Source organism: Ipomoea nil, unplaced genomic scaffold (assembly GCF_001879475.1).
Source record: "Ipomoea nil cultivar Tokyo-kokei standard unplaced genomic scaffold, Asagao_1.1 scaffold1317, whole genome shotgun sequence".
Classification (NCBI taxonomy): Eukaryota; Viridiplantae; Streptophyta; class Magnoliopsida; order Solanales; family Convolvulaceae; genus Ipomoea; species Ipomoea nil.
The window spans coordinates 110,576-130,120 of record NW_017617745.1 but is presented as its reverse complement, the minus strand read 5'-3'; the positions used below and the strand labels follow the sequence as shown (position 1 = coordinate 130,120).

General features: G+C 40.3%; 2 protein-coding genes across 2 annotated transcripts; both read left to right on the top strand.

Moving 5' to 3' along the window:
• Positions 1 to 11,011: 11,011 nt before the first annotated feature.
• On the top strand, positions 11,012 to 12,713 carry LOC109185195. Its single transcript, XM_019335176.1, has 3 exons — positions 11,012 to 12,014; positions 12,106 to 12,256; positions 12,311 to 12,713. The coding sequence occupies exons 1-3, from the start codon at positions 11,012 to 11,014 to the stop codon at positions 12,711 to 12,713; spliced, it is 1,557 nt and encodes a 518-aa protein (XP_019190721.1).
• Positions 12,714 to 15,126: 2,413 nt separating this feature from the next.
• On the top strand, positions 15,127 to 17,594 carry LOC109185194. The gene is made up of 4 exons (XM_019335175.1): positions 15,127 to 15,544; positions 15,608 to 15,707; positions 15,865 to 16,105; positions 16,308 to 17,594. The coding sequence occupies exons 1-4, from the start codon at positions 15,127 to 15,129 to the stop codon at positions 17,592 to 17,594; spliced, it is 2,046 nt and encodes a 681-aa protein (XP_019190720.1).
• Positions 17,595 to 19,545: the final 1,951 nt, after the last annotated feature.

The window sequence follows — 19,545 nt, the reverse complement described above, 5'->3', positions numbered from 1 at the left end:
ATGTGGGAAACTTTGTAGCCTTCTTTACAGCTACAGACATTCAGTCAGACGGAAACCAATCAGATGAAGAATCTTACATATCAACTGATGATTTTGAAGAGAGACATACTCAACTTGAAATAGAATTTGCTAAACTTGTTGCAAGCTGGGAACAACTAGTGAAAGTCAATAAAAATCTGAATGATGAACTGAAGCAAAGGAATGATCTTCTAAAGGAACTGAATACAGATCTTGTCATAAAAGAAGATCTCATCACTCAGATAAGATCTAGAGAAGGAAAACTGATAAAGGAACTGGAGGGTCTGAAGAAAAATATCCAGATGATGGACACCACATCAACCTTAGACAAGATTCTAGACTCTGGCAGAAATCCTAATGACAAAAAAGGCCTAGGATTTGAACGAGGTGAATCTTCGAATAATGCACCAAGGTTTGTCAAAGAAGGTGTGTTAAGGACCATAGCAGTTCACAGCTTTGAACAACAAGGATAGTCATCTCGTTCAGTGCAGAAAATTGACAATAGAAGAAGATATGATCAGACTGCAGATACTGACCTTGCCAAAGTAAAGCATCAATCTCATTATGCAAGGTTCAAAAATAAGCTTGTCAAAGTTAGACAGTACACTCCCATCTGTCACTACTACCAAATAAAAGGTCATACTCGGCCTGAATGTTATTTTTTCTACAGAGACCAAAGGAAGGAAAAATATCATAACAAGACTATTACACCGTTCACTAGACAAGTTTGGGTCAGAAAGTCAGAAGTTATATGCTACCCCACTATAGTTCTGACTCCATCTACAACTGAAGCTAGATGGTATTTCGACAGTAGCTGTTCCAGACATATGACAGGAAATGTAAAGTGTCTGATGGCGATTCAACCTAGCAGTGGAGCTGTAACATATGGAGATGGACAAAAAGGGAAAATTATTGGAAAAGGTACCCTGAATGTACCAGGTCTACCTCAATTAGAAGAAGTTCTGTTAGTCAGTGGGTTGAAAGCTAATATAATTAGCATCAGTCAGTTATGTGATCAAAATTGGAGTGTGTGCTTCGATCGTAACTGCTGCAGAGTTAGTGACAAATCAAATCAACTTGTCATGGAAGGAAACTGGTCCTCAGACAACTGTTATGTTTTGGCAAATGAAACTGCATGTCATCTATCCAAATCTGATGAATCAAAACTTTGACATAGACGACTGGGTCACTTAAACTTCAGAGATATGGATAAGCTGATAAAACTGGAAGCTGTGAAAGGTGTACCTAAGATCAGAATAGATCTGGATAAAGTCTGTGGTGCTTGTGCTATTGGGAAACAAATCAGAACTCCGCACAAAGCAGTAAGAGGCATCACCACTGAGAAGTGTCTAGATCTCGTTCACATAGACCTTATGGGGCCAACGCAGACTGAAAGCATTGGGGGAAAGAAATACATATTTGTATGTGTAGATGATTTCTCACGATACAGCTGGGTATACTTTCTAAGAGAAAAATCAGAAGCCTTCAAGGCCTTTAAAACTCTGTGCATAAGGGTTCAGAAGGAAAAAAATGAGTCTATAATAAAAGTTCAGAGACTGAGGAGTGATCATGGAAAAGAATTTGAAAATTCACTATATTTAGATTTCTGCTCTGAACACAGTATATCACATGAGTTCCCAGCTCCCAGAACAGCTCAACAGAATGGTGTGGTGGAAAGAAAGAATCGAACACTACAAGAAATGGCTAGAGTTATGCTACATGTCTCTCATCTGCCGCAGCGCTTCTGGGTTGAAGCAGTACGCACAGCCTGTCATACTGTAAATAGAGTCTATCTTAGACCAGGAACGACCAAAACACCATATGAGATCTGGAAGGGAAAGAAGCCCAACCTGAAATACTTTCATGTGTTCGGGACAAAGTGTTATGTGCTGGCTGATAGAGAACAAAGAGGAAAGTTTGAACCTAAGAGTGATGAGAGCATCCTCCTTGGATACTCTCCAATTAGTCGTGCCTACAGATTCTACAACAAGAGAACTCAATCTGTGATAGAATCAGTAAATGTGGTTATAGATGACAGTCCAGAAGAATCAGTAGACACAACAGTGATAGATTCAATGACAAAGCTTCCTCTTAGTGAACCAAATACTGCAGATATCAACAGTCAACCCAAAGCACAAGAATCCTCAGATGAAGAACAAGAAATTTCGGAACGAGAGACCAATCCCATAAGTGATACATGGAAAGACAAACCCACCAGAACTCAGAAAAATCATCCATCAGATAACATCATTGGAGATCCAACGGATGGGATGAAGACCAGGAGCAGAATAAGAAATAATCTGATAGAAATATCTGGGTCTGCTTGCTATACCTCAAAGATAGAACCCAGGAATGTTAAAGAAGCCTTACAGGACGATCTATGGATCAAGGCAATGCAGGAAGAGCTACATCAGTTTGATCGGAATCATGTTTGGGATCTAGTTTCAAGACCTGACGGTGTAAACATAATTGGAACAAAGTGGATTTTCAAAAATAAAACTGATGAAGCTAGGAATGTAGCCAGGAACAAAGCTCGGCTAGTGGCTCAAGGGTATACTCAGATCGAAGGGGTTGACTATGATGAGACATTCGCTCCTGTAGCAAGACTCGAGTCAATCAGGATTCTGTTGGCTATCGCATGTATTTTGGGATTCACACTGTTTCAGATGGATGTTAAGACAGCATTCATGAATGGCTATCTGCACGAAGATATCTATGTGGCTCAACCTAAAGGGTTTGAAGATCCAAACCATCCATCACATGTCTATAAGCTTCAAAAAGCTCTCTATGGTCTCAAACAAGCCCCACGGGCATGGTATGAACGACTGACACAGTATCTGCTACAACATGGTTATAAACGAGGAAGTGTCGAGAAAACCTTGTTTGTGAAGACTACTGGAAGTCATGTAACCATTGCCCAAATCTATGTTGATGACATTGTGTTTGGGTTAACTTTACAAAGATACATTGACGAGTTAGTAAAAGTCATGAAGGAAGAATTTGAAATGTCCATGGTTGGTCAACTAACGTACTTTCTAGGACTTCAAGTCAAGCAAAGCCCTGAAGGATACTTTATCTCACAAGAAAAGTATGCTAAAAATCTAGTCAAGAGGTTTGATCTGGAATCATGTAAACCATCCAGGACACTAATCTCTACCTCCACAAAAGTATCAAAAGATGAAACCGGTGTATCAGTGGATAACACAGTCTATCGAAGCCTGATAGGCAGTCTGTTGTATCTAACCGCCAGTCGACCAGACATAATGTTCAGTGTTGGAATCTGTGCAAGGTATCAATCAGATCCAAAGGAATCACACCTGATAGCCGCAAAACGCATTCTGAAATATGTAAAGGGAACGATGCAGTATGGACTCTGGTACTCCAAGGACAGTGAACTGAGTCTTGTCGCGTACTGTGATGCTGATTGGGCAGGAAACATTGATGATCGAAAAAGTACATCTGGAGGATGCTTCTTTATTGGTAAGAACTTGGTATCGTGGTTAAGTAAGAAACATAATTCAATTTCATTAAGCACTGCAGAGGCAGAATACATAGCTGCTGGTGGATGTTGTACTCAGTTGGTATGGATGAAACAGATGTTGCTGGATTATGGTCTTACTCAAGGGATTATGACACTCTATTGTGACAATGTCAGTACTATTAATATTTCAAAGAATCCAGTTCAACATTCCAAAACGAAGCATATTGATATCAGGCATCATTACATCAGATACCTGGTTGAATCCAAGGAGATTGAATTGGAATATATTCAAACTGACAAACAACTGGTTCTGACTAAGCCTCTAGATGCAAATCGTTTTGAAATTCGCAGGTCTGCTCTGGGAATTTGCAGAATTGACTAATAAAGCAGTTGGTCAGTCAGAGAGGAGTGGAGGTTTCCGTATACGAGTCAGAATTATGATTTGTCTTCCTTTTTAAGACTCCTCTCTATTATGTTAAGTGGATTCTATAACCTAATATATCTTAAAGATATCTTAAAGATTCTAATCTTTTTTTAAATTCAAATTTCCTTGGGTTCCGTTTCCTTCCAGAAAAGAAGCTGTACCGTTGGGTCAAATCAATCGTGTCTGCATTCAATTTGACTAGCTACATTAATTAGGGTTCATCACCCTTAAGTCTATTTGTTATCGGGCCAAGAAGAAAAATATCTACGAGTACCTCAGCAATCAGTCTTCCTCTCTCTCTGCGTCCTTGCCTCCCTTGATTTGTTCTTCTCCTCTCACAAAAATCTCAAATGGCGGATCCAGTAAGAAATATCATCATCAAACTCGGAAGCAAGACACATTCTCCAGAAGTGGCTTTTAAGCATATCCAGACGCTATTACAGTTTGCCATGAAGAAGAAACTCAAGCTTGATCCTCTGCTTCGTGATGAGATATTGGTGACTGTTATGACAAACTACCCAGAGTTTTATGCTGATTGGTCTGAAGAAGATGCAACTGAACTGCTGATGATGGTTTCTGAAGCTAGTGATGAGGTTTCTCCAATATCTATTCTAGAACCCTTGGATGGAAATCGGGCTGGGGCATTTCTTCAACATTTTGCACAACGAGCCCTAGAATCTGCTGAGGTCTCTTGACGGCAAGCAGAGTCGCAGCCCCTATATCTCGAAGCTGCTGAAAAAGAGACAAGACACAGACTTGAGATCCTTTGAAACAGGTCAAACAATTCTGATTCTCCTATTGAAATTTCACCGGATAAACCTGATGATTCTACTACTCCGTCTTGTGTGCCTGTTAATACTGAAAGCTTATCTACTTTAATCTCTGAGAAACCCCCTGTGAATGCTGATCCTTCATCCCTGCCGTTAAGTGAGTCTGATTGTGTGAAAAATGATGTCTTGCATGTGTCTGATGAAAATGAAAAATCATCTGATGAGCCCAATAATATGAGTCTAATTGTATTCTCTTCTGATAATATTGTTCTGCCATCTGCTGAGATTGCTGTTGATCCCAAAGAAATTTGCCCTGCTGATGATCCTTCTGATTTACCTGCTAATGTTGAGTCTGTTGACCTCTCAAGCCCCCATAAGTCTGAGAAAACAGGTGGAATCCCAGTCTACACTGCCACATCGTTAGGTGAAAGTCTGGAGCATGTGCGACATTTTGCTGGACTACCATCTACTTCGATTCCTCAACCGTATCGAGTGATTCACCCATCTGAATCCTCCAGCGAAGATGATAAGATTCTGGCTGAAGTTTATGGGTCTCAAGCACCTCCATCTGACATTCCAACCATTGAGGCCACTGCTCATCCTGACTCCACAAAATTTAAAATACGAGAGGTTACTAATCTGCTTGATGGCTCTTCTGCACAAGTATCTGACTCCAGTCATTCTGTGACTCCTGTTCAATCCCCAACCAAAGAAACAAGAAGGTCTAAGAGGAAGAATGTTCCTGTAAAAGTTATTGCTGAGACAGGTGATGACAATGCTGACACAGATCAGCCTGAGAAGAAAAGGAAGTCTAGTGAAACAGTCAAATCTGAATCTAATCCACCTATCCAACAAGTTTTCAAGATTCTAAGCTCTTCTGTTAAGCAAAAGGGTTCTGTTGCTACTCAACCACCTGTTGTCCCCGCATCTTCCACCAGAAAAGTGAAACCTGCTACCCGTGCCAGAGGTCGGAGCATTACACCTGAGGTTCAACCTGCTGAAAGCTCTGACACATCCATTTACAAACCTCAATTTGTTTCTCCTTCTGCTCAAGCCAAGTGGTCCACAATGGTCCGAAGAGAACTGATTGTTCAAAGATCGGTTGATGAAAACCAGATGAATTATGTCTGTGATGTTCTGCCCTTGCTGAGAGAAGTGGGTCTTCTGAAGACTGTCACTGCCATCTGTCCTTATTCCAAGCTGCTCACATACGAACTGTAATCTCAATGAGGAGATGGAAAATTTGTCTGGAGAGCATCCACTGCAGATTTTCATTAGAGGGAAATGGTATGTGTTTGGCCCTGACATGATTAACGAATAATATGGCCTGCAAGGAGTCCAAGAGGAGGCTATCACTGACTGGGATGTAGTGGCCAAAACAGTCACAGGTGGACAAGCTGACAGATGGCCTACTGGTATAAGGATACTCTACCTAGCTCTCAGCTCACCTCAAAATATTTGATTCTTCATCGTCTTGCTCTGCATAACTGGCTCCCTTCGGCACATTTCCACACTGTCGGCAAGCCACTGGCCAGTCTCTTATTCAGAATTGGAACCAAGATGTCCTTTGACCTTGGGTCATGGATCTATTCTCATATTCTCACTCTGATTCACCCGAGAGAACAAAAGGTACGACTGCCCTTTCCTAATTTGATCTTTGGAATTCTTACATCACAGGGCCTTGAGCCTATGACGAGTGAGGTGATCAGTCCGACCCTTCTCTACACGATGGACCGGCGTCTGTTGATTGGAGAACATATCTGTGATGTTACTCCGGTGACTGCACCCTCCAATCCTGAGACTGATACAGTGGGAGATAACTCGCCGCATGCACGAGACCTTCAACTCTCTATCCAATTGAAGGCAAGAGTCTCTGAGCTCGAGATTGAAGGCATAATCGCTAAACAGCTGACAGGGGCTCGTACAGAATTAGCCACTGTTCTTCTTCGTTTAAGCCTGACTGAGGCCTCTGCTGCTGCTCCTGTGAAGTCTGACAGTGAGACTCCCTCCAACGCTTGACCTAGCTTTGGCTCTCTTTTGGCAAAAAGGGGGAGTATGAACTCAGGGGGAGTTGTTTGTGTTTTTGTGTACCTTCTGGCCCTGGCTGGGCGATTGTTTGTGATGGCACCTCCTTTTGAAGAATGTTTTTTCTTGACTTTGTTTTGATCCAGCATGACATGTATGCTGTGTTTTTATTTCTGCAATGTAATCAAATGTTGGGTGGCTTTATGATAGCCTATCTTAGTTATCTCAGTTCTTATGTCTTTCTATATAGTCGAGTTGTTTTACCAAATAATAGCCAAATGGGGAGTTTGTTAGTGTTTTAATTGTTCAAAAACCCCAACTTATAATTGGCAATATTATTATGGCATACTAAGATAGGGTTAGTTCAGTGTCTGTTTTGTTCCACAGATGACTGATCAACCAGATTCAACACCAAAAGGACTGACACTGAAGATCTGTTTTAGGAAGCTGTTTTCCTAAATGCTGTACGCGGTTTTACAGAAGTCAGATTTGGAAAGAAGATCAGCGTATCTGCTTTGGAAAGGTATGGACCGAATCCTTAAGATTACATTCTTCAAATATCGTCCTACCATCTACAATCAAAGACATCTATGGAAGGGGTGTTCTTTTGACGGAACTATAAGTATCATCATTCGAAGAGAATTAGGGTTACGACTTTGAGAAAGAAGAAAAACACTTCACATCAGTTTGATGAGATCAGATCTTTGATTATCATGCGTCTTCTCAATACAACATGTTCATGGTGATTAAGATGACGAACTTGAGAAGAATCACTGCTGCTTAAACGAAAGGACACTGTGATCACACTATTGTGGGAACAACTGTAAAGAGCGTCATTGAAGTGGACTGCATCAGAGTGGGCTCTCCAAGTGAAGGGATTTCATTGTACTTCTGTATGCATGGCTCTCCATCTTCAACAATCCACTAAACCTGTGTAGACTGGGTATGTACCTTGTGTAGGGCACTTGGGTAAGATTATTGTATATCTACCTTTGTACATCGGATTATGATTTAGTGGATTGGACGCCTATGTGATCGTCCCCCAGACGTAGATACACATTGTATCGAACTGGGTAAATATTTTTTGTTGTTGGCTTTGTGGTGTTATCTTTTCTTTAATCTTCACTATGATTTTCTGTTACTGATTGAATTCATCACTGAATCAATCAGTCCTTTTAGTCAGTCGATTAATCCAGTTAATCTGTTTAAAAAGAGAAAATGCAAAATTACACCTAGTAGTCTATGTTACAAAAGGACATATGCCATTCCCTGGACTTAGCATATGCATCATTCTTTCCCTATGTTAAATGATTCAAGAGCATCATAATTCACACTAAGCAATTCAACCCTATTTACCTTTACATTTGTTGCCTCTTGTCTTTAGTTGATTCGTATTGCTACAACAAACTTTTGTTTTGTGTGCGCGTGACACGCTTTCAAACAATAACAATGTCTTTGGTTTCCAAAGTTAGCAACCCGGTGCAACTCCAATTTGTCATCCCTTGAGAACGATACAACTCGGGATTCATCCAAAAAAAAAAAAAAAAAACATTCTTCTTGACACACAAAGAAAAGAATGTGGTGTCAAAAAAAAACGTCATTGTCAGGGATTGAACCCGAGACACCCGCGTGATAAGTGAGTATGCTCACTACTATACTACAACGATTTGTTTTAGCCACATGTTGCTTATTAGGAAATTGATTTCATTTGTTGTTTTTTTTTTCCTTTTGTTTTTTCTTGTTCTCACCCTCATCAACTATTTTTAGTTGCGAGCAGAAATCTTATTGACTTGTTTTTCTAGGATTGAATGCAAACGAGATCAAATGGGAACATAGGACTCTTGGCCTTTGAACCCGAAATGAATAGGGCAATCCGAAGGAGAACAACACGAGAACCAATTTCATTGAACGACATGGCTTCTTCAAGTGGCCATAATCAAACTCAAGGAACGGCACAAGGAAGAGAACATCCTATGCATACACCACCATTAAACCATCAAGAGGGAAATGCACATGGAGGAACACCAATGCAAGGAAACCTACCACTTCAAAGGCAAGATGTGAATGAAGGGCAAGACCCATTGGACCACGTTGGGAATGATGATTACTATGAAGCGCCTCAAGAAGGAAGAAGGGCAATTTATATCCTACACCACGATGCGTGTTGCACTGTGCGCCCAGATGCAAAACGACGTCGTTTTAAATTTTTATTTTTTTTTTGAAATTTCCCGCCCCAGTGTATGGCAGTTAATTTTTCTTTAAAAAAAAACCCCTGTTCAAAAATGTACATAATGTTATACTAGAATACACATAATTGTATACATGAATGTACATAATTACATAACAAAATATACATACTCTTTTTAAAAGATAATACACATAATCTAACATAATACATAATAAACATAAACTTTTAACATAATACACATCAACTCTTAACATAATACACACAAATTTTCTGATTTGGACGTACATAATTGTATAAAAAGAATGTACATAATTGTATTAAAAATGTACATAACTGTATGAACAAATATACATAATTGTATGAACAAATATACATAATTGTGTGAACAAATATACATAATCACAGCAACTTCCTACCGCGCCTCCCAAAACGATCCCAAAACTAGGGGTGGGTACTTCGGTTCGGTTTATCCGAACCGAAGCGAACCAAACCGAACCGAACTAGTAATAGAAAACCGAACGGTTCAGGATTTTGTAACCCAAACGGTTTAGTACCGAACCGAACCGAAACCGAACGGTTTGACAAAAACCGAACCGAACCGAATGCTATATAATTTTTTTAATAAATAATAATTATAATAATAATAATAATAACAACAACAACAACAACAATAATAATAATAATAATAATTATAATAATAATTATTATTATAATAATAATTATAATAATAATAAACAAGTAAATCCAAGTTCCTTGATGCCTGCTCCGCCGTTCAGTTCTCATTCATACTGATACCGAACCTTACATTTTTTATTTGATTTCTTTATAGCTTGTTTTCTACATTGCACTTTTGTTGTTTGTCGCAATTGTTCTTTACCTCACAATTATATCTAACTTGAGTTATATTTACAATATTCAGTATTTTCCTTAATTTCATGTTTTTCTATAAATTTAATGTGCTTTACAGTCATTCTAATTTTGATTTCCAGTGCACTATAATTATTTTCTAGTACTGGAATATATTTCGAGTGCACTAGCAATGATAGATCGTATCCAAAAATTAACTATATAGAATTGACACTAGTTCATTTAATATCAACTATACAGATAGATGATTATTCATCTTATCAATAAAAATATTCCAACTGAACCAACTGAAGAGCCGGTTGTGCAAAAACGTTAACTAATGTTTGGTAATTAGTACTTAGTATTGTGTTTGAACTTTGGATTTCTATTTTGTTATATAATGTTTAGAGTTTGAATTTGGATTATGTGAATATGTATTGTTTGGTAGTATGTTCGAAAAATTAGGAAACGTTGAAATTTGGGGAGCTTAAACCGAACCGAACACCAAATTGAATTAAATCCGAACCGTTTCAAACCGAACCGAAACTGAACCGAACCTTAATGTTAAACCGAATGGTTTAACTTTTTTAAAACCGAAAAACCGAAACCGAAAAAAACCGAACCGAAACCCGAAACGCCCACCCCTACCCAAAACGCACCAGTGTCATCTTTTGGGAGGCGCGTTGTGCATAGTGCTACGCGCGCCGTGGTGTAGGGTATAACGATTCAGGAAGAGGAAGGTCAATCGCGGACTACATGACGCCCGAATTCTCAATGCACAACTCGATTTGTGTCTCACCTCTTGAGAATGTCAATTTTCATATCCACCCTGCGGTTCTAAGTCTAGTCCAAAACAGCCCATTCGGAGGAACAATTTTGGAAGACCCCCATAACCATATCATACGTTTTATTCGTATTTGTGGCATGTTTCGACAAGAAGGCATGCCAATGAGATTATAAGACTAAAATTGTTTCCATTTTCCGATGTAGGTGAAGCATTAAGATGGTTGGACTCTCAAGATGCTGATCATTTTAGATCATGGGCTCAATTGCACAAATATTTTATGAACGAGTTCTTCCCGTTGACAAAGACCATGAAGATCCGCAAGCAAGTGCAAGAATTCAAGCAAGGCTCATTGGAAAGCCTATGAGAGGTTTGGCGGAGGTTTAAGTCATTGAGAAGACAATATCCACCGGATTTGCTACACCCATGGGACGTGATTAGTTGGTTATATGGAGGCCTCACGGACGAAGGAAAGATGTTGTTGGACTCATCTTCAAGTGGAGCTTTCGTATCATCCTCACCGGCGAATGCCGAGGCATTGATAGAAAGGATTTCGTCAAATATATCCTTTTGGTATAACAAGAGAGACTCAAGGCTGGAGATGTATGAGGTAAAAGGGAGTGTGGCCCATGTGGCGAAATTCGAAGCAACGACCCAAGAAATCAAGAAGTTGCAAGCGGTTGTTGATAAATTGGAAGCTAAATCTCAACCTTGCATGGCTCTAGCCTTATATTGCAACATATGCGGAGGTCCTCACGATACCAACATTCGCAAATCTACAATTCAAATTGAGGAGGTGGAAGCGGCAAACTATCCACCACCGCAAAGGCCGAATGGATTGGGAAGTGAGAATGCAAATTGGAAGCAAGGAAGTGGTTGGCAAAACCAAGGTTATCAAGGGAGAACGCAAGGAAAGAATGCTTATGGCACAGGAATGGAGAGAAGAATTACTTATGGTCCTAACTATAATCAAGGACAATCCAATACTCTCTACCGATCCCCAGGAAATTCCCAAGGCGAAATGGTAATGCAAAAGTGTGAGGCAAAAGATATAGAAGAAAGACTATCTAAGGCCATCAATGACTTAAAACGAGATCAAGGATTTTTGAGGCAAGAAATCACTCAAGAAATAAGGCAAGAGATAGCCTCGGTGAAACAAGAGTACACTCTTTCGTTGAAGAACATTGAAACTCAAATGTCTCAAATGTTCTGGTTAATGTCCGAAAGACCATGGGGAACACTACCAAGTAATACCGAGAACAATCCTAAGGAAAGAGTGAATGACGTGTCCTTAATGAGGCCAAAAGAAGAAGAGAGAAAAGATGCAATGGAAAAGGTTTGTGAAGGAGACAAAACCTACACCGTGAAGGTCAAAGAACAAGAGATTACCTCTTGGGATCTCTTGAGAAAGGAAGAAGGAAAGGAAGTTGAGAAAGAAGCCACACCACCACAAGGCAAGGCTCAAGCACCTCGAAAAGGCAAGATTTAGCAAGCTACAAGATTTCGAATACAAGGGAAAGGTATATTCTATCTTGAATACTCTTCATTGCGCTTGCTTTGTTAATGAAGACTTTGATAGCGATGAGGAGGAGGTTTTACCTCAAATCAATCTTGGTGAAGTGGCATCGGTTATTCTTCACAAGGGATGCCCTAAGAAACAAGGTGATCCCGGTGCTTTCTTTGTGAATTGTGTTATAGGAGATTGTATTTTTAAGGATGCGTTAGCCGATTTATGAGCTTCTATTAATATCATGTCTTCCCATGTCTTTGAAAGGCTCAAGTTGCTTTGTATAGCTCCCACACCACTTGTAGTTCGGTTAGCCGACGGGACTACCCGGAACCCCCGAGGTGTGGTTGAGAAAGTGCTTGTCAAAATTGGAAGAAATTTTGTGCCGGTTGATTTTATAGTCCTAGATGTAGGAAAGGATATAGAGGTGCCATTGATTTTAGGAAGACCGTTCTTGGCTACTTGTCGTGCCCTAATTGATGTAGGGACGGGCAAGCTCATCATTAGAATCAATGATGATGAAGTTGATGAGAGCCAAAAGGAGAAAAAAGAAGATGTTTGCTCGGTGATCACGAAAAGAGCCAAGAAGAAAATCAAGCCTTGGTGGGAAATTGGAAAAGTGTCTTGGGTACCTAAGTGCCTAAATGTCAATGACTTTGAAGAGGGTTAGAAAAGGTAACACGTCTAGCCAACGACGCTAAACGTAGCGCTTGTTGGGAGGCAACCCAAGGTTTCATTTCCGTTTTGTTTGTTATTTTGTTTTTGGTTTTGGTGAATAAATTGGAAATGATAATTGTGACCTGAGTTGTTTTGTTATTTGGAACTTGGAAAAGCTAACATTTCAGGGATTTGGAAGTGACAAAAGTTGAAGGAATTGACCAAAGAAAGACAAACTGCTAGGGTGTGAACGAAAAACCGAGAAAAAGTAAAGTGGGAAGTGACAACGAAGTAACAACGCACGTTGTGACATACGTTATGACATAGGCCGAAGGATTAATGAAATAGGGGAAATTCACAACGTACGTTGTGCCCGCGTTGCAAAATAGAAGAAAAAGGGGAAAGTTTCTACAAAGTTCACAACGCACGTTGTAACCAACGTTGTGAGGAAATTCGAACGCCCAACGCACCCTCCAACGAAGCCCCAACGTGCGTAGATAGGAAGCTGAAATTGAGAAAAATTCTAGAAAGCTCAACGCGATTCACAACGCACGTTGTGAAGTAATTCGAACGGCCATCGCACGTCGCAACGTGCGTTGCGGCATGCGATTGCAGGATTCCGCAATTTAAACCCTCAAAACCCATCATTCTCTCATTCTCCACTCCCAAAACGCAAAATCCATTCTCTCACACGCAAAGTATTGCCTCTTCTCCATCTTCTTCTTCCATTCAAGCTTTAAGGACTCAAGTTTGCAAGAATGTCTTCTCACCAACAAGGTAACCATCTCAACCTTCTAATCTCCATTAACGAAGCTCAAAGCTTTCTCTCTCTAGGTTTGAAGATGGTAGATTGTTTTCTTTATGAGTTCTATGCTTATAAATTGCTAAGATTGCATAGTTGTTGAGGTTGTGACATATATTTGTGATCAATTTGTGTTTGAATGCCATTATTGATGATGCATAGATGCAAGCATGAACCCTAGATAGGAAATTGGGGATTCTTGATTTTGAATTGCTAATGTGTCTTGCATGATGAAATTAATGATATGAAATTGCAATTGCATGCTTGTTATTATCAAATTTTGCACAATGTGATTGAATGCGACCATGATTTTGCATAAACACTTTTGTGATGAAATTTTCCATGGACTATTTGGGGAAGATGAAGTTGACTTGTTGAATTTTTGAATTTGAGCTTATAGTATGAATATGATGAATGTGTTGAATATGCAATAATGTTAGTCATCTTTGTCTCAATTTAAAGTGTGGAAATTGTTAGTGTTTTAATTGCTCAAAAACCCCAACATATAATTGGCAATATTATTATGGCAAACTAAGATAGGGTTAGCTTGGTGCATCAGTGAATAACACACTCTACCGAAGTCTGATAGGAAGTCTGCTGTACTTAACCGCTAGTCGGCCAGAAATAATGTTCAGTGTTGGAAAATGTGCAAGGTATCAATCTGATCCAAAAGAATCACATCTGATAGCTGCTAAACGAATTTTGAAATATATAAAAGGAACAATTCAATATGGGCTATGGTACTCCAAGGACAGTGAACTTAGTCTAGTTGCATACTTTGATGCTGATTGGGCAGGAAATATTGATGACAGAAAGAGTACTTCAGGTGGATGCTTCTTTGTTGGTAAGAACTTGGTATCGTGGCTGAGCAAGAAACAGAATTCAATTTCCTTAAGTACTGTAGAGGCAGAATATATAGCTGCTGGTGGATGTTGCACTCAGTTGGTGTGGATGAAACAGATGCTTCTGGACTATGGGCTTACTCAAAGAATTATGACACTCTACTGTGATAATGTCAGTGCAATCAATATCTCGAAGAATCCAGTTCAACATTCTAGAACGAAGCATATTGATATAAGGCATCACTACATCAGAGACTTGGTAGAGTCCAAGGAGATAGAGTTGGAATACATTCAAACAGATAAGCAACTGGCTGACATTCTGACTAAGCCCCTGGATGCAAATCGATTTGAGATTCTCAGATCCACTCTGGGAATCTGCAGGATTGATTAATAAGGCAATAAGTTACACAGAAAGAAAGAACATGGTGTTATATTTACTGGTCAAATTTCAGCCTTTGACTTCTTTTTAAAACTCCCTTCTGTTTTGTTAAGAGAATATCTTAACCTAATTTACCATAAAGTAATTAGCCTTTTTCGAATTTCAAATCTTCAACTCTTCCGTTTCTTCCTAAAAAGGAGGTATACCGTTGCGTCAATCACATCAGCTCTGCATGTAATCTGACAAGCTGCATTGAATAGGGTTCTTCTCCCTTGGGATTATATATGATTATCGGGTCAAGTTTGAAAGGAAGAAGAGTTCAAAAATATCTCTGCTCACTGATTATTTTCTCTTTGCTCTTCTACCTAGGGTTTACCTTCTTGCATACCCAAATTGCATATCAATGGTGGACGCTGTAAGAAATATCATCATCAAGCTTGGGAGAAAGGTCCATTCACCAGAAACAGCCACTAAGCATGTAAAAACGCTGCTCCAGTTAGCTATGAAGAAGAAGTTGAAGCTTGATCCTATTCTACGGGATGAAATCATGGTCATCGTGCTTTCCGATTATCCGGAGTTTTATGCAGACTGGTCCGAGGAGGACACCAGTGAGCTCTTGTTGCTGGCCTCCGAAGCGAGTGATGAGGTTAGCCCAGCATCTATTCCAGAGCCCGCAGATAGAAATCGTGTCGGGGCATTCCTTCAATACTTTGCTCAAAGGGCTCTTGAATCAGACGAGGTCTCACGTCGTCGAGCAGCAGCTCAACCCCGATACCTACAGGCTGCCCAGGACGAAGCCAAACACCGATTAGAGATTCTTCGTAACAGGTCCAATTCTTCTTAATCTCCTATTGAAATCTCTCCTGATAATCCTGATGATTTAGTCTCAGATGCTATTCCATCTGTTGTGCCTATTGTTGAAACTGATAATGTGAATGCTTTATTATCTGTGAGATCCTCTGTGTCTGATGATCCCCCCCCCCTGTATCCCCTCTGAAAAATCTGATCCTCTGAAAGATGTTGTTGATGAAGTTTCTGAGGAGAAAGATAAATCCTCCGATTTGGCCAACAATCTTAGTTTGGTTGTTTACTCTGCTGACAAAGTTGCTCTGCCCTCTACTTAAATTGCTTCGTTTCCAAGAGAAATCTGTCCTTCTAAGAATCCCTCTAGTTTGCCCACTGAAATTGAGGTTGCCGGTATCTCAAATCCTCATGCCTCTGATCAAATAGATGGGGTGCCAGTCTACACTTCTTCATCGTTGGCTGAGGGCCTTGAACATGTCCGGCACTTTGCAGGTTTACCCACTACCTCTATTCCAGAACCGTATCGTGTGATTCATCCTACTGAGTCCTCTAGTGAAGATGAAAAGATTCTTGCTAAAGTCTATGGCTCACAAGCCCATTTGTCTAAACCCCCCTTCGGTTGAGGCTACTGCGCACCCTGATTCAACCACCTTCAAGATTCGAGAAGTCAGTAGTCTTTTTGGAAGTTCTTCTGCCCAAGTTTCTGAGACAAGTCACTATGTGTCTCCAAGCCCTTCTGCTCATTCTCCATCCAAAGAGACGAGAAAATCCAAATGAAAGAGTGTCCCTGTGAAAGTGGTTGTGGAATCCGGTGATGACAATCTTGATGTGGCTCAACCTGAGAAGAAGAGAAAGTCTGGTGAGTCAGTCAAAACTGAAGCTAATCCTCCTATTCAACAAGTGTTCAAAACCCCGCGGTCATCCGTCAAGCAAAAAGGTCCTGCTGTGGTTCCCACATCTTTTACCCGGAAAGGGAAACCAATTACTCGCTCCAGAGGACGAAGTATTACGCCTGAGGTTCAACCTACTACTGAGAATCCTGACACATCTATCTATAGTCCTCAGTTTGTCTCCTCTACTGCTCAAGGAAAATGGTCCACAATGATCCGGAGAGATCTTATTGTTCAGCGGTCTGTTGATGAACACCAGTTGAACTCTGTTTGCGACATCTTGCCCTTGCTGAGTGAAGTGGGCCTGTTGAAGACTGTCTCCTCTATTTGCCCTTATTCGAAGCTTCTGACTTCGAGATATGAGTTCTATTGTAACCTTAATGAGGAGATTGACAATTTGACCGGGACACGACCAATGCAAATCTTCATTCGAGGTAAATGGTATGTCTTTGGCCTTGACATGATAAATGAGTATTATGGTTTGAAAGGTGTGCACGAGGAAGAAATCACGGACTGGGATTTGGTGGCAAAGACCCTCACTGGTGGACAAACTGATACATGGCCTACGGGTGAAAAAGATTATCTGCCTAGCTCACAACTCACCTCCAAATATGTCATCTTGCACCGTCCTGCACTTCACAACTGGCTTCTATCGGCTCACTTTCATATGGTCGGCAAGCAATTGGCAGCTCTCTTGTTTTGGATTGGGACAAATATGTCTATTGATCTGGGGTCCTGGATTTATTATCATATCCTCACTTTGATCCATCCTCGAGAGAAAAAGGTATGGTTGCCATTCCCTAATCTGATATTTGGAGTTCTAACATCGCAAGGCCTTGAGCCAATGCCTAGTGAGGTGATCAGTCCGACTCATCTTTATACTGTTAATCCTCGTCTTCTGACTGGAGGTCACATCCGAGACATTACGCCGGTGATTGCTCCGTCTAATTCTGATGCTGATACAGTGGCTGATGATTCGCCACATGCGAAAGATGTCCAACTCTCTCTTCGTCTAAAGGCCCGAGTATCTGAACTTGAGACTGTTCATGGAATCATTGCGAAGCAGCTGACAGGGGTCCGTACTGAATTAGCTATCGTTCTTCTCCGCTTGAGCTTGACTGAATCTGCTGCTACTGATGCTGCTAAGTCTGACAGTGAGAACCCCTCCAATGCTTAACCATGCTTTGATTATCATTGGCAAAAAGGAGGAGTGTGGAACTCAGGGGGAGTATTTTGATGTTTTTGTACCTTCTGGCCCTGTCTGTGTGTCTGATTGTGATGGAACCACCTTATGAAGAATGTTGTTTTGTTCCAGCATAACTTGTACGCTGTGCTTTTGTTATGCTTGTAATCAGATATTTGGACTTCTATGCAATTATTATCTTAATCCTATCTAGTTTGTGTTTTTATAAGTAGTCGAGTTGTTTTGCCAAATAATAGCCAAAGGGGGAGTTTGTTAGTGTTTTAATTACTCAAAAACCCCAACATATAATTGGCAATATTATTATGGCAAACTAAGATAGGGTTAGCTTGGTGTCGGTTTGTTCTACAGAGGACTAATTGATCAGATACAGCAACAGAGGGACTGACACGGAAGATCTGTTTTAAGAAGACGTTTCCTTTTTGCAGAACGCGGTTTAAGAAGTCAGTTTTTGGAAAGAAGATCAGCGTATCTGTCTTGGAAAGCTATGGACCGGATCTTTAAGATTATATTCTTCTTATATCGTCCTACCATCTACAATCAGAGATATCTATGGAGAGTGTTCTTATTATGGAACTATAAGTACTCTTATTCGATCAAGAATTAGGGTTATGTTTTTGAGAAGAAAGAAACACTCCGACATATACTAAGAGATCACATCTTTGATTATCATGACTCTTCTCAAGACAATTTGTTCTTGTTGATTATGATGAAGAACTTGAGAAGAGATATCGTTGCTTAAACGAAAAGGACGCTAAGATCACACAGTTGTGGTAACAACATTGGACTGTGTCATTGAAGTGGACTGCATCAGAGTTAGCTCTCCAAGTGAAGGGATTTCATTGGACTTCTGTATGCTTGGCTCTCCATCTTCAACAATCCACTAAATCAGTGTAGACTGGGTACGTACCTTGTGTGGGGCACTTGGATGAGATTATTGTTCTCTACCTTTGTACATTGGATTATTTGTTAGTTGATTGGACGCCTATGTAATCGTCCCCCAGATGTAGATACACACTGTATCGAACTGGATAAACATCTTGTGTGTTGTTCTTTTCGTTGTCTGCCTTAGTTTACTCTTTCCGCAAGCTAATTAGTGATTCAACTATCTGACTGATATCATCGCTGAATCTGTCAGACTAGTTCATCAGTCGTTTAATTAATATCATTAAATTGAGAAAATGTAAAATTACAGAAATTGGCCAAGAAATAGGGGAATCTATGTCAAATTTTTTGTAGAATTTGGTCATTCATCTTTGGAATGATAAAGGGGATTTGAATGCGATGTGCTTATACTCAATGTGTGGTTTGTTTTGCACTATTATATATGCATGATTTGAGAACGTTTTCTTGTCAGCAATTGTAGGTCAACGCAAAAGGCGAAAGGAAATGTCTAAGAAGAATAAGCACGATAGAGCAGGCTCAAGTCGCCAACAACAACCCGAATTCGATTCGGATGATGAGATCTTCACGGAAAATGAGCAAGGGATACAGGAAAGGGTGACCGGCTCAAGAAGACTCAATCTGACTGCGGGTCAATTGGCCGCAGCGAAGGAACTTAAGCGGTTAGATGTGATTGGAGGACAATACTTTGACATGCCGATCTTAGACTCATTTGGTTGCCGAGCACAGGTGGAGAACTTAATCGATCATCCACAATGGCACACCATCTTTGGTCTGAGGGGCAACACCTACGCCCCGGTAGTCTACGAGTTCATAGCAACCCTCCAGTTCGCGAAGACCGGCTACAATTATAATAACAAGTCTGTGTCCTTCATTTTGTTTGGAAAAGAGTACCATCTGTCTGTGAATGAGCTTGGTTTCTACGTGGGAGCTCATACCTTTGAGGAGATCAAGTCTGATGAATTCGAGCGCTACCCCACCGACTTTGGCAGTGATCAAAAGTTCAGAACTTTCTGGCGAGAGA